This window comes from Salmo trutta, chromosome 36 (assembly GCF_901001165.1).
Source record: "Salmo trutta chromosome 36, fSalTru1.1, whole genome shotgun sequence".
Lineage (NCBI taxonomy): Eukaryota > Metazoa > Chordata > Actinopteri > Salmoniformes > Salmonidae > Salmo > Salmo trutta.
This window is the reverse complement of record NC_042992.1, coordinates 35,883,848-35,910,955: the sequence shown is the minus strand read 5'-3', so window position 1 is coordinate 35,910,955 and position 27,108 is coordinate 35,883,848. Positions and strand designations below refer to the sequence as shown.

Genomic DNA, 27,108 nt, shown 5'->3' with positions numbered 1-27,108 from the left:
GTCATTAAACACACGTGTGTCTGTGGTGTCTTTGGGGGTAGAAAAACCTGACTGAAACTGCTGAGAGACGGAGTGAGCAGTCCCACAATAGAGTGATCATCATGTAGTGTCCTCACCTGTCTCTTTACGACACACCGTTGCCAGGGACCTTTTGTCAAAAGTGATTGAGTGTCGGTTACCGTGGCAATTATCCAGACTGTTTCTGTGTCGAGTGTGCTTTTTCCATTAGCGACTAAGATTTGGTTGTAAAAAACACTAGTCCATGCTAAAGGGCATGACTGGCATGATTCATAACGCATACTACCAGTAAACTTCACCTTTGGGACTGACCCACAAGTTGGAGTTACAGTTGAAGTCGGAAGTTTACAAACTCGTTTTTCAACCAATCCACAAATGTATTGTTAACAAACTATAGTTTTGGCAAGTTGGTTAGGACATCTACTTTGTGCGTGACACAAGTCATTTTTCCAACAATTGTTTACAGACAGATTATTTCACTTATAATTCACCGTATCACAATTCCAGTGGGTCAGAAGTTTAAATACATTAAAATTGACTGCGCCTTTAAACAGCTTGGAAAATTCCAGAAAAGGATGTCATGGCTTTAGAAGCTTCTGATATGCTAATTGACATCGTTTAAGTCAATTGGAGGTGTAACTGTGGATGTATTTCATGGCCTACCTTCAAACTCAGTGCCTCTTTGCGTGACATCATGGAAAAATCTAAAGAAATCAGCCAAGCCATCAGAAAAAAATTTAAGACCTCCACAAGTCTGGTTCATCCTTGGGAGCAATTTCCAAACGCCTGAAGGTACCACGTTCATCTATACAAACAATAGTACGCAAGTATAAACACCATGGGACCACATAGCCGCCATACCGCTCCGGAAGGAGACGTGTTCTGTCTCCTAGAGATGAACGTACTTTGGTGTGAAAAGTGAAAATGAATCCCAGAACAACAGAAAAGGACCTTGTGAAGATGCTGGAGGAAACAGGTACAAAAGTATCTACATCCACAGTAAAACGAATCCTATATCGACATAACCTGAAAGGCCGCTCAGCAAGGAAGAAGCCCACTGCTCAAAAACTACCATAAAAAAGCCAGACTACGGTTTGAAACTGCACATGGGGACAAAGATCATACTTTTTGCAGAACTCTCCTCTGGTCTGATGGAAGAAAAATATAACTGTTTGTCCATACTGACCATCGTTATGTTTGGAGGAAAAAGAGGGAGGCTTGCAAGCCGAAGAACATCATCCCAACCGCGAAGCACGGGGAAGGCAGCATCATGTTGTGGTGGTGCTTTGCTGCAGGAGGGACTGGTGCAATTCACAAAATAGATGGCATCATGAGGCAGGAAAATTATGTGGATATATTGAAGCAACATCTCAAGACATCAGTCAGGAAGTTAAAGCTTGGTTGCAAATAGGTCTTCCAAATGGACAATGACCCCAAGCATACTTCCAAAGTTGTGGCAAAATGGCTTAAGGACAACAAAGTCAAGGTATTAGAGTGGCCATCACAAAACCTCAATCCTATAGAACATTTGTGGGCAGAACTGAAAAGGCGTGTGCGAGCAAGGAGGCCTACAAACCTGACTCAGTTACTCCAGCTCTGTCAGGAGGAATGGGCCAAAATTCACCCAACTTATTGTGGGAAGCTTGTGGAAGGCTACCCAAAACTTTTGACCCAAGTTAAACAATTTAAAGGCAATGTTACCAAATACTAATTGAGTGTGTGTAAACTTCTGACCCACTGGGAATGTGATGAAAGAAATACAAGCTGAAATAAATTATTCTCTCTACTATTATTCATTTCACATTCTTAAAATAAAGCGGGGATCCTAACTGACCTAAGACATGGAATTTTTACTAGGATTAAATGTCAGGAATTGTGGAAAAACAAAGTTTAAATGTATTTGGCTAAGGTGTATGTAAACTTCCGACTTCAACTGTATATGACATTAATGAAAACTACCCATCCAGGTAGCTTTAATCTTGGCACAGTGTTATGTTTTCTTTTCTTATATTATTTTTACGAGTCTCTATTGCACTTCTCCACCCAGAGATCTATCTGTCGAATCCTGCTTTGGATGCCACACCTCGTCTTTTGTATTTTCATCTCTTGTTTACCTTAAGTTAGACCTCTGTTTACTGCTGGATCAGACAGAGCTGAGTCGACAGTCTGGCCCGGGAGAGGAAGAGGGAGGGAGGTGGAGGGGTAACAATTATTAAGTCTTCTCTTTTACCCGCTGTTCCGTTAATCTCTCTTACACAAGTCTGTACACAGTCTGAACGGATCATGCTGAGCCTGCAAGACGTTCTGTAAGCACATTCCCACCCTGCAGTGCTTGGCTTGAGGTGAACACCTGATCTGCATGGTAGAAGGTGGTGAGGCGTGGGTACATGATGGAACTGACAGCATTCACTCAATTAATCAGAGACACAGAGAGAAAGAGAGTGGGGGATGTACTAAACTATAGGTAAAGACTTGAGTAACTGATCTGTCAGTCAACCTTCTGCTCAAGTGCCAGGATTTCATCATGTACTATGCAGTACTAGCCTGACTTGATTAGTGATGATGATAAGCATAATAATAACTACAGTTGCAGGCACTAAAAAGTTAGGTCACTCCGCGGTATTGGCAGAACAATTGCGGCAATGCATTTCCAACATGCCACTCAAGCTTCTTTTACTGCTATACAGGATTTTTAAAAACTAAAATGTTAGTGCCCACTACTATTCTTAGTGATTTTGATAGTCACTCACGGAATGACGTTCACTGCCTTCAACGGGGAACGGTTGCTTCCATACCCCGTTCGTCCCTGCTTTTGTGAATTTACGTAGTTGAAAACATCCCTTTGCCGTGAGGACCTACTGAATGCCTGGCATTTCAATCAACATCACATCTGATGTCTCATTACTATTGGGTGGGTTGTAGTCATTAATCACTGAGTGTACAAACCATTAGGAACACCTTCCTAATATTGAGTTTTACCCCCTTTTGCCCTCAGAACGGCCTCAATTCGTCGGAGCATGGACTCTACAGTAAAAGGTGTTTAAAGCATTCTTCAGGGATGCTGGCCCATGTTGACTCCAATGCTTCCCACAGTTGTGTCAAGTTGGCTGGATGTCCTTTGGGTGGTGGACCACTCTTAATACAAACGGGAAACTGTTGAGTTTGAAAAACTCAGCAGCTTCGCATTTCTTGACACACTCAAACTGGTGCGCCTGGCAACTACTACTACACCTTCTTCAAAGGCACTTAAAAAGTTTGTCTTGCCCATTCATCCTCTGAATGGCACACATACACAAGCCATGTCTCAAATGTCTTGAGGCTTAAAGATCCTTCTTTAATCTGTCTCCTCCCCTTCATCTACACTGACTGAAGTGGATTTAACAAGTGACATCAATAAGGGATCATTGCTTTAACCTGGATTCACCTGGTCAGTCTGTCATGGAAAGAGTTCCTAATGTTTTATACACTCGGTGTATAACTGTTATGTACAGTTGAAGTCGGAAGTTTACATCCACCTTAGCCAAATACATTTAACTCAATTTTTCACAATTCCTGACATTTAATCCTAGTAAAAATTCTTTGGATTCTTCGGTGTTCTTGGGCTTGCAAGCCACCCCCTTTTTCCTCCAAACATAATGATGGTCATTATGGCCAAACAATTCTATTTTTGTTCCATCAGACCAGAGGACATTTCTCCAAAAAGTACGATCTTTGTCCCCATGTGCAGTTTCAAACCGTAGTCTGGCTTTTTCATGGCGGTTTTGGAGCAGTGGCATCTTCCTTGCTGAGCGGCCTTTCAGGTTATGTCGATATAGGACTCGTTTTACTGTGGATATAGTTACTTTTGTACCTGTTTCCTCTCACAAGGTCCTTTGCTGTTGTTCTGGGATTGATTTGCACTTTTCGCACCAAAGAACATTCATCTCTAGGAGTGGTGTTTATACTTGCGTACTATTGTTTGTACAGATTAACATGGTACCTTCAGGCGTTTGGAAATTGCTTCCAAGAATGAACCAGACTTGTGGAGGTCTACAATTTTTTTCTGAGGTCTTGGCTGATTTCTTTTGATTTTCCCATGTTGTCAAGCAAAGAGGCACTGAGTTTGAAGGTAGGCCTTGAAATACATCCACAGGTACACCTCCAGTTGAAAAATTAGTTTAATTGACTCCAAGTGTGTGTAAACTTCCGACTTCAACTGTATGTACAGACATAGATGTAGTGTGTCCAAGGCATGTTGCCCATAATCTGTTTCCCTGAGCAGTGGCGCAACTTTTACTGGGGACTCGGTCATGTCCCCCCCACATTTTGAGATTGCATTTTTGTTTATCATTGCAATCTAATACAAAAAGCGGCAACGGTGTGCTTACGGACCATGCGGACACCTCCGAGCTCAGGTAGACGGTTTAGAATGTTCAACTGGCTGGATATAGGAGGACACCACAGAGCAGGCTGACAGGCTGTGTGAAGGCAAAGCTTCTGGGAAAATCAAAAGAAATCAGCCAAGACCTGTAGACCTCCACAAGTCTGGTTCATCCTTGGGAGCAATTTTGTCCTCTGGTTTGTTGAAACAAAAATAGACCTGTTTGGCCATAATGACCATTGCTATGTTTGGAGGAAAAAGGGGGAAGCTTGCAAGCCAAAGAACACCATCCCAATCGTGAAGCACGTGTTGTGAGGGAGCTTTGCTGCAGGAGGGACTGGTGCACTTCACAAAATAGATAGCATCATGAGGCAGGAATATTATGTGGATATATTGAAGCAACATCTTAAGAAAACAGTCAGGAAGTTAAAGCTTTGTCACAAATGGGTCTTCCAAATGGACAATGACCCCAAGCATACTTCCAAAGTTGTGGCAAAATGGCTTAAGGACAACAAAGTCAAGGTATTGGAGTGGCCACCACAAAGCCCTGACCTCAATCCTATAGAAAATTTGTGGGCAGAACTAAAAAGGCTTGTGTGAGCAAGGAAGCCTAAAAAACTTTACTCAGTTACACCAGCTCTGTCAGGAGGAATGGGCCAAAATTCACCCAACTTATCTTGGGAAGCTTGTGGAAGGCTACCCAAAACATTTGACCCAAGTTAAACAATTTAAAGGCTATGCTACCAAATACTAATTGAGTGTGTGTAAACTGCTGACCCACTGGGAATGTGATGAAAGAAATAAAAGTTGAAATTAATAATTCCCTCTACTATTATTCTGACATTTCACATTCTTAAAATAAAGTGGTGATCCTAACTGACCTAAGACAGGGAATCTTTACTAGGATTAAATGTCAGGAATTGTGAAAAATGTTTAAATGTATTTGGCCAAGGTGTATGTAAACTTCCAACTTTATATACAAAACAATACCCCCCAAAATATAAATGAATTAACAACCCAATATTGTTAATCAACCAAGTTATAATATAATAGTAGTCTTACATTATTTTTATGGTTCCCAATGCTGTTTTCATGCCTGTTTTCGTTTAATACTTTGGGATACTGGTGCTATGTCGGTTGACAGATTGCAGTAATAAAAAATAAAAAAAAGTTTTTTTGTGTGGTATCAATTAATGAAGGTATTTGATTGGGGAATGGGAAAACATTTTGATGATGGGAAATTAATTAATCGATTAACCTGTTGAGGCCAGGGGGCAGGATCTTATCCCGGTATTGGGATTCATTGTCATGTGACCATGGCGGGGAATTCAAAACTCCAAGAGTAATCATTTCAAATAATCAAATAATCAACTATTTTCCTCCATTTGAAAGATATATCTCCTAAATCTAACCACGCTGTCCGATTTTCAGAGGCTTTACGGAGAATGCATAAAGTTAGGTTATGTGAGGAGAGTACATTGACAATAGCTGCGTGTAATGTTTATCCAATTCAAAGAAGGGCATCAACAGACAGAAAACTAGCTAGAATTATGCACTTACCTTTGACAATCTGCATCAGATGACACTCATAGGACATTATGTTAGACAATACATGCATTTTTAGTTCCATCAAGTTCATATTTATATCCAAAAACATCATTTACAGTCACGGTGAAATTCAGAATTCTTTTCGGCTCGAATGCTCCCAGTGAATCCAGCATTACAAATCACGGAATTACTATTCGAAAACATTGGTAAATTATAATATTGTCATTCAAAGAATAATATATTATCATCTCGTAATTGCTACCGAATGGCCAGATCTCAAAATAACTTTACTGGGAAATCACATTTGGGGAAACAGAAAACCTACAAAAAAAGATATGATCGGTTTAAATTTCCCTGCCACATATGAGCCCTGTTTAGAGTTCCTGTTGCAGCTTTCACTTTCTTACGCTACATTGGTGGCAGCGTTGGGATCACGTCCAGCTCACGTCTAGTTATGTGGTCGAGTAGTGGGAAGCATTCTGTTTTTCAACATTGTGTTGGGTGTAATTACATTGATATATCTAGTGAACAATAGATAAGCAACAATGGGCGTGATGGATAGACATACTTACTACAGGTGTGATCAAGCCTTACATCAAAGTTGCCTGAAGATGAATGGAAAGTGCTATGCCCTGACCAGTTATTCAGAAGAAAATCCTCTGACTAGACATTTACATAAGTTAACTTGCCAGTGTGGACTCAAATCAAAACATTGGCAAACTACCTGTTTAAATTGTTATTACAAACATGGTGTTCTTCTGTTACTGAAGCTTGTACATCTAATAACCTGACAATGATCCACATCATATGGGTGTGGATCACCCATATACCCGAGTGGATCACCAATATCACCCATATTCCCGCCTGAGTGGCGCAGCAGTCTAAGGCACTGCATCTCAGTGCAAGAGGCGTCACTGCAGTCCCTGGTTCAAATACGGGCTGCATCACATCTGGCTGTGATTGGGAGTCCCATAGGGCGGCGCACAATTGGCCCAGCCAAGACAAGTGTTGGCTATAACATGAGTACAAACAAAGTGTGTGTGTGTGTGTGTGTTATAATTTACCATTATAAAAATGTATCCCCATTCTCCAATCAAATACCTTCATCAATACAAAAAAATGCATTAAGAAAGAAATTGTATAATGTACATGAAAAAGTGGATCCTTGTATTAAATGCATTATGAAGAAAATTGTGTAATGTAGGCTCCCTGAAATATGAAATACATTATCAAGAAGGGAAAAAAAGGGCTTTCTGACTACAAGTGCACCAGTATCCCAAAGTATTAAGCGAAAACAAGCATAGAAAATAGTATTTGCGTTAATAAATAAAAAAAACAGTGTAAGGCTACTATGATATTATAATTACTTGGGGTGATAACCTGGTTGAATAACAATATTGGTTTGTTAACACGTTTGTTTTTTTATATAAATAAATGTGGGACATAAAATAAGGCAGTGTAAAACAAAATTGCCCATCATGCAATGGGCACTCTAATAACTTTCAAAAGATTGTTCCCAAAATGTGCCCTCACAAAAATGTATTTACCTGTAAATTAAATCGCAAATAAATGTGTGTCTTTTCACACGAATTAAGCTTCACAGAAACGCACAAAAACGCACAAAATCTGCTGAAATACTTTTTGGTGTGAGATTATGTTGAATGAGTTTCGCATGTGATCCAAGCCTTGAGGCACATTGAGTGAATGATTGTGTGTGCGCTCACACATGCATGTGCATTCATGTCGTGCATGCCTGCGTGAATGTGTGTGTCGGCATGAAATAACTTGCTGATCAGGACCCGTCCTGAAAACTATTATCATCAGAGGCACACTGCAAAACATTGGCTTAACCCTCTCACCTTGTAACCACAGCAACCCTAGCTACACAAGGAGTTACTTCTTTATTTCTAGACGTTCTTATGAAGTCACCTCCCTCTTTTAGTGTCACCTGTATTCTTGTGTACTACTGTACTTATTAGACACCTGAAAATGTGTATCATGACAAGAGAGAATGCAGATGGGAAGAGCTAGCTACATGAGAGGGGAGCACAAATATTGTACATACTGTAGACTGATGTAATGTATATGGCCATGGATCGTCACCCTAGACTCATTTCACTGCTCTCTCACACACCCTTTCAGTCAGCAAGGGCATCGGCATCACTGTGGTGGAACTCATTCAGTGAAAGGTAAAAAAAAATCTAAACTCATCTGTATTTCAGAACTTCTATATAAACTAATGCTCAAATGCTTAGTAGGCGTGTAAAACATTTACATCCTGCATACTTAGGCTGAATTCCATTTCCCTCCTTCTGTATCTCACACTGGGTTCCCACAATCTCTTGCTCAGCATTATTTAAAAAATGAATGAAGCCAATGCTGAAATGTCCCACGCAAATACAATCTAATTGCAGTCCTAGTAAATACCTCCATTTCCCTTACTCTAGACCCTGTCCCATTAGTCTTTTCCATGACTTACATCACACCCCTTTTACCATCTCCATGATCCGAGTATTCACGCAATCTCTTACTGAAATACTCTCCCTTCTCAAACCTTCCATCTAAATCCATGCTAAAAAGAAACCCCAGGTCAGTACTCACATAGGCGTCAGGGAAAGCCCTGTACTTGGGCACCAGGTTCTTCTCAGCCTCTGGACTGAAGTGAGATCCTCCATGGGGGGACCCTCCATGGGGGGACCCCATGTTGAACAGTGGTGAGTTCAGGCCTTCGTTACTGAAGTTCCTCTGCAGACCCAGACCAATATAGCCCACAGAGCCCATGTTGCCATTGGAACCCATACCACCCAGCCCAGGGCTGAGATTTAATGCGGACTCATTAGCATTGGCGAAAGACCTGTGGATGTCCAGAGATGAGCTTGTGGGACTGAGAAGGCCTTCTCGGGTAGAGGTGAAGCTAGGGAGGGGAGGGGGCCTGCTCATTCGAGAGTTGGTGTCTGTGTTGTTTCCAATTAAGGAGTCAGACATCCGGGAGGAGAAACATTCGTAGCGGAAGTGGGTTGATGGGTCAGTTCCTGTTCCAGTTCTAACTCCAGATTCGAATCCAAGCCCGCTCCCAGACCCACCAGCCATGCCCATACCAGGCCCTGAGCTCATGTGATCCTGGTTAGGCCCTATGTCCGGTAGGGAGCCCGTATGGAACATAGAGGGCCGCTGGCCAGGGCTATGGGCCTTGCCGTTCTCCTGTGGTTGATCAATCGATGCTGAACGATAGCTGGAGTAGAGGAGGGACCTGTCCAGGCGCGAGGGGTTTGGAGACTGGTTGCTGCTCCCTCCATTTGGCAGGGGGGACGGCGAGAGCTCTGGGGAAGAGTCACTGCCCAAGGAGCTCTTCCTCATGACGATGCTGCTAAGAGCCGAGGCTCGGAGTGGGAGGTTGAGGCCTCCACGGTTCCAATGGTGGTCTCCAGCCTGCTGCTCCTGTTGCTGCTGCTGTTGGAGCTTCATCAACTCCAGAGGGGAACGCATCTCCTTGGGGGCACCCCAGTTGAGGCCAAGGTCTGCGGGCAGGTTGTAGCGGCTGTTGGGGCCCTCCAGCAGAGACCCATGGGGCACCTGGGGAGATTTGGTATTGGTGGGGCTGGAGCTGGGGGTGTCCTCCTCAATGGAGGGCAGGGAGGAGATGATGGAGGTGGCGGTGGTCCCACACAGCCTCCTCTGCCTCTGGGGAAGGTTAGGGTTCATGCTCTTCAGGGTGTCCACCAAGCTCTCCATGTCGCAGTGATAGGGGGAGCCCGGGTCAGGGGTCACGGGAGAGGAAGAGGGGGAAGGGTCCGAGGAGGAGGGGGAAGGGAGCAGATCCACGCGTGTGGCCTTGTACTGTCCGGAGTAGGAGTCACTGCTGCTGGTTCTGCTGTAGTCCACGTTGTCAATGGTCTGACCCGCCGAGGAGAAGTTTGAGACTGGGAGTGATTGCAAGTCACAGCCTGACTTTATCTTCCTTGCCATGGACTCTCCCTCCCTCCCCTCTTGCTCTACCTCTCTCTCTCTCCGTCCTGCAGGTGCAGTGGCTAGCTCCTCCTCCCACTCCTTCCTACTCCCCCTGCCTGTTCCTGCCTCTGGCTCGCTACTCTCCCGGGTCAACTGAACTTCACTTCTGTCACTCAACCAGCGGTCGTTGCCGGGGGAACGGGGTGTCCCTGAGGAGAGGGAGGACAAGCCAGGTTCTTGGAATGGCGGCCCGTGAGAGGTGAGTTGTCGTGTGTACACAGAGAGGGAGGGGGAGAGGGAGGAGTAGTGTCCATCGTATGTGGACACTCTTGACTCATCTGACTGAGAGTCAGAGCACCAGGACTCCCCTGTGGGTCCGAAAGTAGTTTGCACCCCCTCGTACAGGTTCCTCCATTTGTATTCTGGTGCGACTGGACCTAGATCAATTTCAGTTCTATTCGGTTCATTGATAGTGCTTTCACTGTAGTCCACGCTGTCTTCAGTGTGGTCTGTGGTGTCATTGTCTGTGACCCGGGAGACTTTGCGGAAGCCCTGTTTTGATTTGTCCATGCCCTTGTGGGTGGGAGAGGGTCTTATAGTGAGAGTGGAACTGTATGACCTCATCTCGCTGTCTGACTCCAGATGAGCCACTATCTGCTGAATTTCTGAATCAGAGTCCTCAGAGTCTTCAAAAGCTGTACTGTTAACAGCTGAAGCATCCAGAGACCTAACAGGTAGAAGACAAACAGACAGAATGACACATATGTTAATAATTGTCATTGACCAACCAAGGAAGTGTGTTAAGGACTTTTTTGTCAAGAGGTGGTGATTATCTAGGCGAGCTATGTAAATTATAGAGGTGAACTTTAGGTATGCAGAATTGGGTGTACTGTGAAAAGTGTTAACAGAAGCTAGGCTACATGCTTAACGGTTGCATTCACTTTGTTGGGCCAATGTATATTTTCTTCCTAAAACGTAGTGAGGCACAAAAAAATGCACACAGAACTTCTATAATGTCAACAGCTCCACAGACTCTTTCCGTGCCTATAGGCCTACACACATTGCAGCAATGTGGTTTAAACTGAGATTTTAGCTTGTGTTTGCAATGTTCCATGAAGAGTTGATGAAAGCTAAAAGGTTACTTTAAACAGGTTTCAAATTATACCATGCCCAACCCACTGTTGTGATACTATTGTAGATTTAACTCTGTTAAATCACTTTTGAGCTTGAATGTCACAGGTTAACTATCAGGCAATGTTGAAATGACTTTGAAATGAATCACCATTTTTCCTCACCTCCAAACAAAGTGCTACAGGTAAAGTAATGTTTTAATCCCAGTACTATTCCACACGTGTCAAATAACATTTAACAGCTAATTACTGTTACGTTAAAGGTCTTTGCGTTGGGAGAACATCCAGGCAGTGACATTAACCAAAGTGCCCTACCCACTCTTCACGGAAGGGGTGGGTGGATTCCAGGAGCACTGGAGAAGGTCATAAGATCAAACAATGGCAATGCGTTGCGATTAACCTAATCACAAACCCGTTGAAGTACAACCGGAGTTCTCTCATATGTCAAATCAAAACGCACAGATATCAGACGTGTATTCCTCATAGGTCACTGTTACATACTTAACTATGTTTGTCGGTATGACTAATAATGGTCTTTTAGCAGCAAGGTGTCCCTTTAATTGGATAGTCCATCTGTAGATGCTCTACAGACTAGTCATTAACATTTCAACTAACTGTCTACTAACCCTAACCTTAATCTTTATCCTAACCCTAAAATCAACCCTACCCTAACCTTTATTCTAAACCTAACCGTAACATTAGCCAGCAGTCGCTTATCAACAGATAGTTAGTTGATAGTATGACCATGTACGAGAGCATCTACAGATGGACCATCCAAATAAAGTGTGACCGACGCTTTTATCCAAAGAGACTTACAGAAACGTCAGCATTGACAGTGACACGTGTGTTCAGTATGTGGTCCACGTGGGAATTGAAACTACGACCCTGATGTTGCCAGCACCATGCTCTAACCCAGTGGTTGTTAAACCCCTCCAGAAACCTAACAATTTTGTTGTAGCCCTGAAATAACTCAGTGTTTGTCAATCCTGGTCCTGTGGACCCAAAGGGGTGCACATTTGAGTTTTTTCCCTAGCGCTCACACACTAGACTCAACTAATCAACTCCTCAACAAGCCTTTGACTTGAATCAGGTGTGCGAGTGCTAGGGCAAAAACAAAAATGTGCACCCATTTGGGTCGCCAGGACCAGGATTTAGAAGCACTGAACTAGCTCACCTGATTCAGGTAGTCAAGGGCTTGATAAATAGTTGACAAGTTGAACCAGGTTTGCCAGCCCTGGAATAGTTCAAATACATGGAACAGATTGGTGTCCCAGAGGAGACACAGGGTTTCCCAAACTCTGTCCTGGAACTCCCCTGGGTGCACATTGAGTTTTTTACGAACTAGCACTACACAGCTGATTCAAATAACCAACTCATTATCAAGCTTTGATGATTTGAATCAGCTGTGTAGTGCTAGAGCAAAAACCAAAACATGCACTCATGGGGGACCCAAGGACTGAGTTTGGGAAACCCTGCTCTGACCCATTGAACCATTAGAACCACTGACCACGTTTACATGTGCACAGTATTCCAGATAGTAGCTCAAATCTTATTCAGAATAAGCTGTTTACATGCACCTTTGATATCCCGCTCATGAGTATCCCTGTGTCCATGAATAAACAGAATATTCCTCATTAAGTATATGGGTTAAATGGAATAGTAACTGAAATATGGACACTGACTGCAGGCCTATAACCTTTCACATATAATATGAAATCCTGCAGAAATATGCATTTCTTGCAGTGATATTATACAACATATGTTAATTTTGTCTAGGGAATAGGAGTGGCGAAATATGATTTCTTTCTTTCAGCATCTCTTAAAACCTCTACGGGATCGGCGTCTCTATACCTTGACGGTTGTTGCTAACGTGTGCTAATGTGACTACAATGACGTTGTCAGTAACATCCAACAATCCAGGACATAGATATGTATTATATGAGCAGAAAGCTTAAATTCTTGATAATCTAACTGCACTGTCCAATTTACAGTAGCTATTACGGTGAAAAAATACAAAGCTATTGTTTGAGGAGAGCTCCTAACAACAAAAAGCTTATATCACGGCACTTGGTTTTCACCTCTGAAGGTAAATAATGTACTTACATTCAGTAATCTTGCTCTGATTTGTCATCCTGAGGGTCCCAGAGATAAAATGTAGCATAGATTTGTTTGATAAAATAAATTGTTATATTTAAATGTAGGAACTGGGTTCTAAAGTTTGAATCCCTGCTGTTTCTGGCAGTACCCAAGTAATCATCAATTCCAAGCACAGCTGCATGTGACCGGATCGCCAATAGTAAATTATAGTAAATTAATTATAGTAGGCTAAATTATTATGGTGGATCGAACTGCGCAGGTAGCCTACTTTTTGAAGTGATTTGTTTGACAATCAGATGAAAACATCATCACACAACACCCATGATATGCGAAACTGAGCCTGAGCACACCGCAAAAACAACAGTAAATGGAACAAGATGTTTACATGCCACAGTATCCCGTCTTAGATCAGCATAGCCCAGGCATCATATCCTGGTTTCTCATAACCGGGATACAAGCTTTTTCCAGTTATTGTAAACGGGATATGATGTTTATATGCGTCAACTCAAAAATAGAATACTTGAGTATCCCAAATAATAACGGCATATTGGTGTGCATGTAAACATGGTCACTGACTCAAGATTAGATGAAGCAGAAGCCTTTTCATTTAGCGGTCAACAAAAAGTAATTGGTCGGTTCATCAAACATGCAGAGTCTCTCTCCAGGGACAGTTACAACTAGACTGATTCATCATAAAGTGCACAATATGCAAACTACTAGAGCCCTCAAACTCAACTCTGGACATCGAACCCAGTTTCAATGCATGTTTTCCATTGTCCCCTTCTAATCAGGGACTGATTTAGAACTGGGACAGACACCAGATGTGTGCAATTAATTATCAGGTAGAACAGAAAAAAAGCAGGCTCTGGACCTTGTAGGGTAAGAGTTGAATACTGCTGTACTAGAGAGACAAGTGGAGTGACAACACAGACGTAACCATCCAATCTAAACTAAAAAAAAAGAAACAGCCCTTTTTCAGGACCCTTTGAAAGATAATTCATAAAACTTCAAATAACTTCACAAATCTTCATTGTAAAGGGTTTAAACACTGTTTCCCATGCTTGTTCAATGAACCATGAACAATTAATGAACATGCACCTGTGGAACGGTCGTTAAGACACTAACAGCTTACAGATGGTAGGCAATTAAGGTTGCAGTTATGAAAACTTAGGACACTAAAGAGGCCTTTCTACTGACTCTGAAAAACACCAAAAGAAAGATGCCCAGGGTCCCTGCTCATCTGCGTGAACGTGCCATAGGCATGCTGCAAGGAGGCATGAGGACTGCAGATGTGGCCAGGGCAATAAATTGCAATGTTCGTACTGTGAGACGCCTAAGACAGCGTTACAGGGAGACAGGATGGACAGCTGATCGTCCTCGCAGTGGCAGACCACGTGTAATAACACCTGCACAGGATCGGTACATCCGAACATCACACCTGCGGGACAGGTACAGGACAACTGCCCGAGTTACACCAGGAACGCACAATCCCTCCATCAGTGCTCAGACTGTCCGCAATAGGCTGAGAGAGGCTGGACTGAGAGCTTGTCGGCCTGTTGCAAGCAGGTCCTCACCAGACATCACCGGCAACAACGTCGCCTATGGGCACAAACCCACCGTCGCTGGGCCAGACAGAACTGGAAAAAAGTGCGCTTCACTGACGAGTCGCGGTTTTGTCTCACCAGGGGTGATGGTCGGATTCGTGTTTATCGTTGAAGGAATGAGCGTTACACCGAGGCCTGTACTCTGGAGCGGGATCGATTTGGAGGTGGAGGGTCCGTCATGGTTTGGGGCGGTGTGTCACAGCATCATCGGACTGAGCTTGTTGTCATTGCAGGCAATCTCAACGCTGTGCGTTACAGAGAAGACACCCTCCTCCCTCATGTTGTACCCTTCCTGCAGACTCATCCTGACATGACCCTCCAGCATGACAATGCCACCAGCCATACTGCTCGTTCTGTGCGTGATTTCCTGCAAGACAGGAATGTCAGTGTTCTGCCATGGCCAGCAAAGTGCCCGGATCTCAATCCCATTGAGCACGTCTGGGACCTGTTGGATCGGAGGGTGAGGGCTAGGGCCATTCCTCCCAGAAATGTCCGGGAACTTGCAGATGCCTTGGTGGAAGAGTGGGGTAACATCTCACAACAAGAACTGGCAAATCTGGTGCAGTCCATGAGGAGGAGATGCACTGCAGTACTTAATGCAGCTGGTGGCCACACCAGATACTGACTGTTACTTTTGATTTTGACCCCCATTTGTTAAATTATTCCATTTCTGTTAGTCACATGTCTGTGGAACTTGTTCAGTTTATGTCTCAGTTGTTGAATCGTGTTATGTTCATACACATATTTACACATGTTAAGTTTGCTGAAAATAAATGCAGTTGACAGTGAGAGGACGTTTCTTTTTTTGCTGAGTTTATGTCTTACAGACTAAACAGCAGCCCTTTTGTGAGCCGACAACTAATGTTACCTACAGTAAATGGAGTTAATCTATCCTCACAACTCCTCCTTAATTTCATACTACCACTTGGGAAAAGTTTGACAGCACATCACCACAACAATGCCATTCTGTAGCAGTGTATTTCTTTTCTAAACTATTTCCAACTTCTCTCCAGTGTGTGTCTTGGTAGCCTGCTATGCTACTTCTCCATCCCTCCGTTTTAGCAGGTAACTCAGCTCATCACCACACCTGCGCCCCGGGGAAGACAGAAGGGCTTAATAGCTACCACATACCACTGCACCTCTCTCCTGGAACATGAAGTTGTAAAGCGACTGCCCCTAAAAAGCAACTTATTCGTTTTTTTAAATGGCCGGTGTGGCATCAATATGAGTCCAACATTTACTCTAGTGTCAAAATTGACTACAAAATGTAAATAGGATAATTTTGGTCATGAAGTCAGTCTTGTCCAAAACTAAGATTTGCAAGATAGAAAAAAATGGAATGTCATGGAATGAAGGGTACCGTAACAGTTTGTCATGGTTGGGTTTATTTTAATCCTACTCACAGCTGGCAGCACCCAAGTAACCAATTCCCGAGTGCAGCTGCATGCGACCCGATCGTAATGCCATGGTCAATTTGGTTTGACATTCGATATCCCTATGGGGATAGTTAGTGACCATCAGTAAATTACACAACGTACATGGGACTATATTTTAAAAGGTCAATCGCTCCACATTACAATGAATTAACCTCAAACCAACTATAAATTGTATAAATGAATATACAAATACTGAAAGCATATAATGAGATGTGCAACATGAAAATATTGTCCCATTTACATTGCGTAATTTATTGACGGTCCCTAACTATCCCCAGAGATAGGCTAACCAAAGTCAAACCAACTTTGCCACAGTCGCACACCACCCGGCAGAAGCTAATGTATGAAATCACCTGAGAACACACACAAGTGACACCCACATCAAACCACACCCCGAAATCAACTCACGTTTGAATTCAATCACGGCCGCTAGCATTTCCTATTGAACCGAATCTAAAACAAGGCCAAATTAGGAAGGCCCTATAAACATCAGACCAACACAAACTCACAATAATCTTCTTCAACATGAAAAATTGGAAATTCACACATATGCAGATACACCTGTGCTGGCGGCGTGGTGCCAGGAAAATAATTTGTCCCTCAACGATAAAAAAAGGAAGGATCTTATTGTGGACTACAGGAGACAGAAGAGGGAGCACACCCCATCCTCTTCGAAGGGGGCCACAGTGGAGGGGTCAAAAGCTTCAAGTTCCTCGGCCTGCACATCACTGAGGACTTAAAATGGTCTCACCTAACCGACATTGTGGTGAATAAGGTGCAAAGGCGCCTTTACAACCTCAGATGGCTAAAAATCTATTTGGCATGGCCCCTAAGACCCTCACAGACTTCTACAGATGCACCATTGAGAGCATTCTGTTGGGCTACGTCACTGCTTGGTACGGCAACTGCTCCGTCCTCAACCGCATGACTCTCCAGAGGGTGATGAGGACAGCCCAATGCATCAGAGGCCACGCTGCCTGCCCTCCAGGGCATGTGTCAAAAGAAGGCCAAGAAGATCATTAAGGACCTCAGTCACCCGAGCCACGGACTGTTTACTCTGCTCCCGTCCGACAGACGTAGACAGTCCAGGTGCATCAGAGCTAAGACCAAGAGACTAAAAAACAGCTTCTATCACTAGGCCATAAGAGACTGTTCAACTGTTCTTGATTTCTTACGTTTTTTCTTATTTTTTTCTTTACATATTTTTTTTTTTACATTCGACAGCATTATTAGGAGTTAGTAACAGAAGCATTTTGCTGCACTGCTATACCACTTGCTAAGCTGTGTACACAACCAATAAACTGATTTGATTTGGATCATGTTCCAACTGAAATTTGGGGACCATTCAATTTTCTTAACTTGTTTTTTCTCTATGCTGTCTGAAGGGTAAGGCGGAGGAGGGCTTTGCAGTCTAAAGAAGACAACGAATACCCACACACTCTTCGCATGTTCTTAGATTTGAATAGCAGTGCATCAATCACGAAGAGAGTTTCTCAGGCTTACCTACTGAAATTCAGCAGCATTCCAACAGCGAAATGTCCTGCAGGTATTTATTTTCCTACGGCAGTATTTGTACCCTGTCAGCACCTGTGGATGTTTTTTTTTTTTCAATGTACTACAGTATTTTTGAATTGGGGCCTGCCTGTGTGCCTCCACATTCCACACAGGTCTCTCCATTCTCACAGAAACCAGCTCTGGGAACTCATCTGGTTGGTAACATGTGTACATCTGATACCAGGTGTACCAGGTTCACACGCAGAGAGCCAGCGCAACTTTAGATGTGACCTGACAGGCTGACAGCTTCAGAGGACAGAGTGACACCATCCACTGAGTTCATTGGGTTCTTAGTTATGTCGACATGTGAAACGACCACCACTGTAGCTCCAGCGTGTATAGTTCCCGTAAGATAACTCATTCTGCTGGCATTACAGATATTCCAGATCTGTAGATCTTCAGTTATTAAAGACATGCTCCAGTACGTTGGCAACTAAGAAAGTATTTTTGAAACCTCCCGCTTTGGCCTGGATGTGTCAATATCCATGTGTGTACTACACAATCTATGAGCGGATTTACTCTTACCTCATTTAGCCATGAAATCCCTAGTTCGAAAGCAACTGCTTTGAATATTATAGAAAATCTAAGTGATTCGGTAAACAAAGAATGGAGGGCGCCAACGACAGCACCAGATGATGACACCAGGAAACATTTTACCCTTCCAATCCAGGGCAGCCTCCGAGTTATTACCCTACATGTCATCATCGTCACCTGCTGAGGAGGGCGGAAGGAGAGATAAAGACTGATTCACAACTTTTAAAACCCTCTTATCATAAGGGGCACCTGTTTTCATTCCTGTTGTCATTCTATGCAGTGCTGTCATTCCTTGCGTTCCCAGCTGTACTGGTCTTTGTGAGTGACGGAAACACAGGTGACAGTAACAGAGAGGATGGAAATGGAATGGACAACCTGCGGTAAACACTGAAAGCGGTGTCAAGAGTTACCTCCAGTTTCCACCCCACCCACAATACGATAGCCATGTAATATTCTGCCTGAGGACAGATAAGGGTTATTCCTTAGTTTAGCTTTCACCTTGCATTAACATGCCTGTCCATCAGAGCTCCCATCTCATAAAAGAGTAGGTGGAGGTTTTATCTAATCAGCAGATTATGACAGGACTTCCTAGTTCATACAAGAGATGTTGTTGGACAGAGTGCAATTTACCTGATTGAGGCTAGCGAACCATTTTGTGTCCTGTGTGACTTTCTAGAAACTTCCCACATTCACACAACCTGATTATTTCTATTTCCCCCCTTACATATAGAGATATCTCTAAGTGATATTGTAATAACTAAACGGACCACTGTGTTCTTGACTTTACAATATGCATTTGTCGCCATCTTTTGGGGCAGTAGGAAACAACAGTTGCTATTGGGAAAGAAAATAACATATGGACAACACTGTACTGTCTGTTTTCAGATGAACTGAAAACAGTGTGGCTTGACTATATAAACTTTACTGTGTGGGTCCACTGTGTCGTGACGTTGTATTAGTTAATGTGACGACTGTTGCTCATCGAATGATTAACGGTTTATAATTGCGTGATTAAATGAATTAAGCAATGAATCAAGCAATTATTAACTAATTAACCTGGGGCACCATGGGAACATTGTTTTGATTGAGTTTCTATTTCCCAAATTAACTCAAAGGATATCAGAATATCGATTACAACAGTTGCTAAATTAATCAATTTCCTCTACAGTCTCATAATCTGAACGTCGTATAATCCGGGAATCTGCACGGACCCGGGCTTTACCACTGAATTTACCACACCAATCTTAGTTGATTATTTATTTACTAGCAAGCTAAAATGATGATAAAAATACACATACACAAAACACAGTCTAGCTATTGATTAGGACTTAGTATAACGGGCCAACACACTATGGCGCTTGTTACCCAAAATGGGGATTTTAAAGCGAGAGAAATAAAGGAAGTACACGAGAGAAATATACATTTGGGTTCATTTGTCAGCCATGCTTATTTAAAATTAGCCTTGCCCCGAACTGCCGCTCTTATGGGTCAGAATATAATGATGTAATTACGTGTTGGAGGTCTCAGGTGGGAAGCTCCGCGTGGGTCGTTTAGGCTTCTAAATGACGCACTTCTCCGGCGCAACTCTCTGGTTGTCCTCACGATGTCAGTGTCCTTCTTGGCTAAGTGGTCTGATCCTCACCCTTGATCGGAAAGGGGTCTTCTGAGGACAGACAGCTCTGTAGCTCAGAGCTCACAGCTTCGGCTCGAATGGTGTCGATACCACGATTCAATGGAGAGTGGAGGCTGGGTGGTTCGGCTTGAATTCACCCGCTTAGACACAGCTACTCGTCCGTAGCTCGTGTAGAAAAATATTTCTTTGTCTTCAACCTTGTGTTTCGTTTTGGGGTTCGTCGACTTTGTTAGACCTTAGCTGCAGCTTGGGGTCAATTAGTCTCCTCTGTTAATTCTTCACTCTCCTGTCTTATACCCTCGGGTCAGAAGTGGGTGTAACCGCCTTTAGGGCAATTCTCTGGGCGGACCAAGTAAAGGGGGCAAGGCTTAGATTTGGCTAAAAATCCGATTTTAGACACTAACTTCACATTTCATCTTTACCAAAACATTCTGTTAGATTTGGATATTTTCCACTCAACGTACAATGTATAAACATCAGGCACATACGGGGAAAACTCTTAAAGGTACAATGTTTTCATAATAACGTCATCTCTTAACCTTTAAAAACAAATACAAAAGTTACATACATTTTAATATTCCACTTTTCGTCATAACCACCATTGTGGCTGACGGAAACCATTGTTCCAAAGTCCCTTTATTGCATGTTTAATGTTCTGAGGCCAGTTCTCCATTGTTAGGACAAAGGAATTTCTCTGTGGCCTAAGTTTTATTATGGGCGTGAGGTGTCATAAAACCCCCACATCTTCAGACCCCTAGATCTCTCCTCCTCTGTTGGGGGTTTGGGAGATAATCTGTAGGGTGGTGGTCTCCTGTACCCTGACCTGATCAGGACAGTCATGACAACTGGGTTCTTTACTGTGTTCCATGAAAAAGGACTAGGTCCAAGATTCCCATGATCAGATAACACATGGCACGCAAAAGGCCTGTCAATCAGGCAAACAATGTTAAGGCTGTGCCTGCGTTCTACGAGAAACAATTTACATAGTGTACACTATCTTAAAGAATGAAAGCCATATTCTACACAAAGAGTGTCGCGTGCGCACACACAAACACGCACGCACACACAAACACGCACGCACAGCCATTCATGTTCAGGTGTCGACAACAGGCGTACCACAGTATGTGCCTATGAAATGTTACGCCACAAGTTGTTTCCATAGGCAAAGCCTATTATCCATCAACAGGTGTATCTCGGGTCAACCATCTAACACAAACAAGCCACTGGACTAGAAGTCAAGTTCTTTTACTATGACTCCTTACAGCCCATCCCACTGAGAGGGTGCAAGAGAGGACCACAAGTATGTGGGTGGATGGGTGAGGCTAATCACCACTTCTAGTCTGGCTTGGAGACTTTCACATGATGTGTTCCACCAAGGAAACTGGCCTAACAACAAAAAGGAAATGCCTGGGTGAATGCAGAATGAATTCCACTCTACTGGTAAATATCCTAGTAGTATCGCCAGAGAATTTACAACGTAACGTGTCTAGTTCAGATGGCTGTTCCGCAGATCCACATCTATCAGGACAGTGAAGTAGACTGTCTGTACTGTACATAGTAGAGGGGATGTGCTATTGAAATCCAATTCATAATTCTAGCTAATTACCCTCAATCACAACATTATGAGATAATAACAGTCTTTGCATTTCCAATAAACAACATTCCAGACACATTGCATAGAGAATAGACATCAACAATTTCCCCTCTAGTCCACCTAGTCCCATACCATACTCATACAATTTACTGCGCAGCACACACAGAGCAATTAGCTATAGCCCTATTGTTGTTGAGACCCCACATTATCTCGCACTCACAGACACACTTGTGCAATCTGCACACACACTCACTCATTTACCATAGAAAGAGCACACGAAACTTGATCACCTCCACCTCCACTTCAAAACACACACATCAAGAAAAGTAGGATATCAGAGTAAGGATAGCAGATGAAATTTCATCCCTTACCCTCTGGGCTGGCTGAGGAATTTGACTCTGTTCCTCAGTGAGTTGAGGAGTGTGTCTGCAGTGACTGGTAGCTTCCCTCCCACCTGCTCTGGCTCTGCACCGGGTCTCTCTGTGTCCTCAGTGGCAAGACCGTTGGCTCTCTTTCGAAGTCTGTCGAGGATTGTGTCTCGTGTGACTGGAGGATTCACTGCCACCTGCTCTGGCACTGGCTCTGAACTGGCTCTGTCTGTTTCCTGCGTGACAATGCTGTCTGTCCACTCAGTACCGAGTGTCCCTTTATGTTCTACCTTTACAGTGTATGTTTTGGACTCTGTGTCTGTCGCTGTCTCTTCTCTGTCAAGTGTGAATGTGTTCTTGCCATGTGTGCTAGTGGTGTTTACTTTTGCTTTCTGCTCAGAGAAAGAGGATGTGTCCTCGGTAGTACGAGTGACTAAGTCCGCTTTCTCTGCTGTGTGTGTGTCTAAAATGCTCCCCTCTCGGTCTGTGGTGTGTGCGAGTGTGTTACGTGTTGCGAGTGTGTCCTGTCTCTCTTTGTTGTCGGTGGCAGCGTGTTTATTCTCGGCACTGTGAGACTCCTGTGGCTCTTCGTGGCCTGGGGTCTGTCTGAGTGTATGTGTATCAGCGCGGGCCTCTGTTACCAGGTAAGCGTGTGTAACTGCACTCCGGTTACTCCCTGAACCCTCCACCTCTCCATGTTGCTCTGTGATGGAAGGCGGGGCGGGCGACTCACATTCCATGAGTGTGTGCACCTGCTGAGCAGGCAGGGCTGGTTTCACCCCATCCTCCCACTCTTCTTTCACCAGTGATGAGACTTCTCTCGCTCCTCTCTCCTCCACCAGCACCAGCCTCTCTGCATCACTGTCTTCTGGGGACTCGATGTGTCTCTTCTCCTCTCGGTGGACTTCATTCTCTTGACCTCTATCCTTTGTTTCTAACATTACTTCCGTTACTTTCTGTGACCCCAAACTCCATCCCACTTCAATGGTGTCATTACCATTCCTCCATTGTTTGCCCGTTCCTTTCATTTCCTCTGCTTTTACCTCTTCAACTCCACTCTCCTCCATGTAATCCTCCAGGATGCTGTAATGGACCGCTGGTATAGCGACTTCCACGGCATTGCTGTTCTCTGGTATGATCACATACTGTGAGCTTGCCCTGATAACTTCTGCATCACAGGGCATATGTTCCTTAATCTGTCTGTTAGAATCTATGCTGTTGGCCTCTTCCATTATCTCCACCTCTGCTTCTTGAACTTTCTCAGTAGCCATTGTGGACACATCATTTGATCTTTCCCTGACAATGTCTACATCATAGGACGTAATATTCTCCTCAATCGGTCCATTTTCCTCTTCCATAATCTGTACTTCTGCTTCTTGACCTGTCTCAGTAGCCATTGTTTCAGCTATTGTTGAGGAGACGGACGCATCAATGGAGAAGGTGGATTCAAGAGAACTGGAATTCTTAGTGCTTGGATGGTTAGCGCTAAGAATGTCAGAAACGAGGGTGACGTTGTCTGAGAGAATGTGATCAGAGTTATCAATGTTCATATCAGAATGATGCAGGACGAGATCTGTGTTTTCAGTGTCCTCCGTATCAAGGTATACTGGAAGAGCTGAGGTCAAAGGCTGATCAACAAGGTCTGGTCGAGTGTTGCGATCTGGTCGGAGCAGATCAGAATCAGTGTCAGTAACATAGACTGGTTTATCGAGGACGGGGTCAGAAATGGTGGACACTTGGTCAGAAGGAAAACTTTCAGGGAAAAGAAAGTCATAGAGAGATTCATATGTGTCACTAGAGCCAGTATCAGGGACAGCGATATCAGTATTTGGGAGAGGTGAGTCTGAGGTGGCAAGCTCAGGCTCTAAGTCATCCATTTCCATTGGCTCAGTTGTGGGGAGTGTAGGCTCAAAGCGCAGAGAGGCAAAAGCCTCAGGCTCAGTGAGGGAGATATCTGTGTTAGGGTGAGAGGTGTCTATTTGAGGAACAGGGGGAAGCTTGTTTTCAAAATCTGTGTTAGGGTGGGAGGTGTCTATTTGAGGAACAGAGGGAAGCTTGTTTTCAAAAGAAGTGTCTATATTAGTAGGTGTGCATCGAGTGTCCATCATAACCTCCGATGTCATAACGCCAGAAGTGTAACTACTGATAGCAGATGCGGTGTGGCCAGATATGTGATGTGAGGGAAACATTCCAGGAAAAAGAGAGTCGTAAATATCTTCGAATACTGGTTGAGAGTCAGTATCAGTAACAGTGAGGTTAGTATTAGGTGAAGCAGTGGTGTCTGTGTCAGGATGGCTGGTATCCATTTTGGAGACTGTAGCGGCAGCTATATACATGTCGGGGACAGGGGCGTCAGTGGCAGACTGTAACGGAGTTAATTGGTTGGGGTCACTGACACTAGCTTCAGTGTGATCAATGGCAGTTTCAGACTCCTGTTTAACTGATTCAGGTAAAATGGGACTTGGTGAGTCAAAGAGGTTATCCAAGGACAGGTGTGGGTTAGTTTCATAATTTATTACGGTTAGGTTGGTGTCAAGGCATCCCTCAGTAGAGTCATTGTCTGATGTGGCAGATTCTTGTTCCGAGGTGAAACTTTGAGGAAATAGTGAGTCATACAGAGATCCAAATACCTGCGTGTTGGCAGAGAAAGCGTCAGTGTTGGGGACAGTGTTGTCACTGTTGATAATGGAGTTGACAGTGTTTGCAATGGAGGCTAGCATTTCAGGTGTAGATTTGTCAATGCTTGGAACGGGGATGACCATTTCAGCGAGAGAGGGGCCAGGATCAGCCATAGCGGTGCTGATCTCTTCAGAGGTGATGGAGGTGACAGTTTCAGGCATACGCCTAGATGTATCAGCGGTGGAGACAGAGGTGTCATTGATGGAGTTGGTGTCCATGTCAGTAACAGAGTTGACAGTGATAAGAGCAGAGGTGACAGTGATGAGAATAGGTGTCTCCGTGTTGTCAGCCAAAGTATCAGGGTTGAGAGGAAAGGTTTCGGTTTTAACTTCAGGGATAGTTGTGTCTGTTTCAGTAATAGTGGCTTCTATATTGGGGTCCAAGGCAATATGAGAGGGATCTGTATTAGGGGTAACAGTGCTGATATTTTCAACAACAACAGGTTGGCCAATGGAGAGAGTAACATAAGAGGCCTCAGCTTTGCTAAGTGAGAGTTCAGTAACAGGAAGGACAGGATCAGAAATACCACTATTCACATGGTCAGCACTGGGTAAGGGGCAGAGGGAAATTTCATCCCTCTGGTTTGAGGTGTAAACTGTAGTAGGAGGAGAGCTAAAGGGGGGAAAGGATGTAGGTGGGCTCAATGGGTAGCAGGGGGGTGGGCTAGATGGATAGGACGGTGGAGGTGGGTTAGGTGAGAAAGGTGGAGGACTTGGGTTAAAGCTATTAACATCCATAGGAGAAGATGTGTCAGTATGGTCTGTTGAGGCATAAGGGTTGTCACACTGAACATCCGGGCTCTCCTCTTCCTGTGAGGTCTTGTCCCACTCCATCTCAGCCATCGCTAAAGGGACTTTTCTTGTAGCCCGGCCCACTTCAAGAGGAATAATGTTATCCATCTGGGAATTTGGTTGGTTGGTGGCGGTCTTAGGACTGTCCATCGGGGGCTCCTGGGCCTGCGATTTCTTGGGGACAGTGGGAGGAGGATAAGAGGTGACCAGTGTCTTAGTGTTTAGGTCAGGCTGAGACACAGCGAACCTTACCCTCTTGTTCAGAGTGCCGCCTTGGCCGATGTCCCAGAGGCTGAGGTTCAGAGGCTCCTCCTCCTCTTTCCCTTTGACCTCTGACTCAGGGCTGTGGAGGACCACGATGCTCTGGGAGAGATCCCCGTCACTCTTCTTCTTCCTTCTCTTCAAGCCAAAGGTGAACGTGCCGAACCTCTTGGGCTTGGCACGTAGGTCCATCTCTGAGTAGCTGAGGTCCTTGGCCTGTTTGCGAGCGATAGACGGAAAGGCAGAGGGAGGTATAGTGAGTGAGAGAGGGAGGGGGGGCAATGTGATAAAAGAGAGATTGGGGAGAGAAATGAGAGAGCATTATTTCTTAGCTTTAAAATGAACATTTCATACTCTACCAACTTTTTTTTAGAGAGCCAATAATCTCACTGCATCATTCACATGAGAATAATGTTTTGACTTCATAAGAACCAAACCCCAGTTACTCAGAGCTTGCAATGCTCACATGACAACAAAAGGCAAGAATCACTGGTATGTATACAGTGTATTCAGAAACTATTCAGACCCCCTTGACTTTTTCCACATTTTGTTACGTTGCAGCCTTATTCAAAAATGGATTAAATAAAACAATGTCCTTCATCAATCTACACACAATACCCCATAATGACAAAGTGAAAACAGGTTTTTATAAAAATTTGCAAATTGTGGGTGACATGCCAGGGAGGTGACCAAGAACACGATGGTCACTCTGACAGAGCTCCAGAGTTTCTCTATGGAGATGGCAGAACCTTCCAGAAAGACAACCATCTTTGCAGCACTCCACCAATCAGGCTTCTATGGTAGAGTGGCCAGACGTAAGCCACTCCTCACTAAAAGGCACTTGAAGGCTGCTTGGAGTTTGCCAAAAGATTCTCTGGTCTGATGAAACCAAGATTGAACTCTTTGGCCTGAATGCCAAGCGTCATGTCTGGAGGAAACCTGCCACCGTCCCTACGGTGAAGCATGGTGGTGGCAGCATCATGCTGTGGGGATGTTTTTCAGTGGCAGGGACTGGGAGGTTAGTCAGGACCGAGGGAATGATGAACAGAGCCAAGTACAGAGAGATCCTTGATGAAAACCTGCTCCAGAGCGCTCAGGACCTCAGACTTGGGCGAAGGTTCACCTTCCAACGGACAATGACCCTAAGCGCACAGCCAAGACAACGCAGTAGTGGCTTCAGGACAAGTCTCTGAAAGTCTTTGGGTGGCCCAGCCATAACCTGGACTTGAACCTAATCGAACATCTCTGGAGAGATCTGAAAAAAGCTGTGAAGGGACGCTCCACATCCAACCTGACAGAACTTGAGAGGTGTCATGACTCTCCTGTGAGAATCCAAAGATCAGGTTATAATGGATCAGCGTCTACAGAGCCCTCTCACCCGCAGGGACTGGTGTGGGGGTTTTATGACACCTCACGCCAATTGTAAATTGTAGGCAGCAGACGTCTCCTTTTGGTAACTAATATTGGTGAATGGAATCACTTTCCAAAAACTCTAACGTCCAACAGTGAACACTGGGACAATATATTTCAACATCCGAATGTGGGGAATGATG

At 44.1% G+C, this 27,108-nt stretch overlaps 1 protein-coding gene across 3 annotated transcripts in view; it reads right to left on the bottom strand.

Annotated features, from left to right (window-relative positions):
- Positions 1-27,108, bottom strand: part of LOC115175982 (mucin-17) — an 88,721-nt gene that overhangs the window by 19,542 nt on the left and 42,071 nt on the right. For all 3 annotated transcript variants that reach the window (XM_029735692.1, XM_029735691.1, XM_029735690.1), the window contains exons 3-4: positions 21,828-25,771; positions 8,528-10,601 (exon numbers count right to left, since the gene is read on the bottom strand). In XM_029735692.1, the coding sequence (XP_029591552.1) occupies positions 8,528-10,601; positions 21,828-25,747 (5,994 nt within the window). In that variant the 5' untranslated portion in view covers positions 25,748-25,771. The remainder of the gene's footprint in view (positions 1-8,527; positions 10,602-21,827; positions 25,772-27,108) is intronic.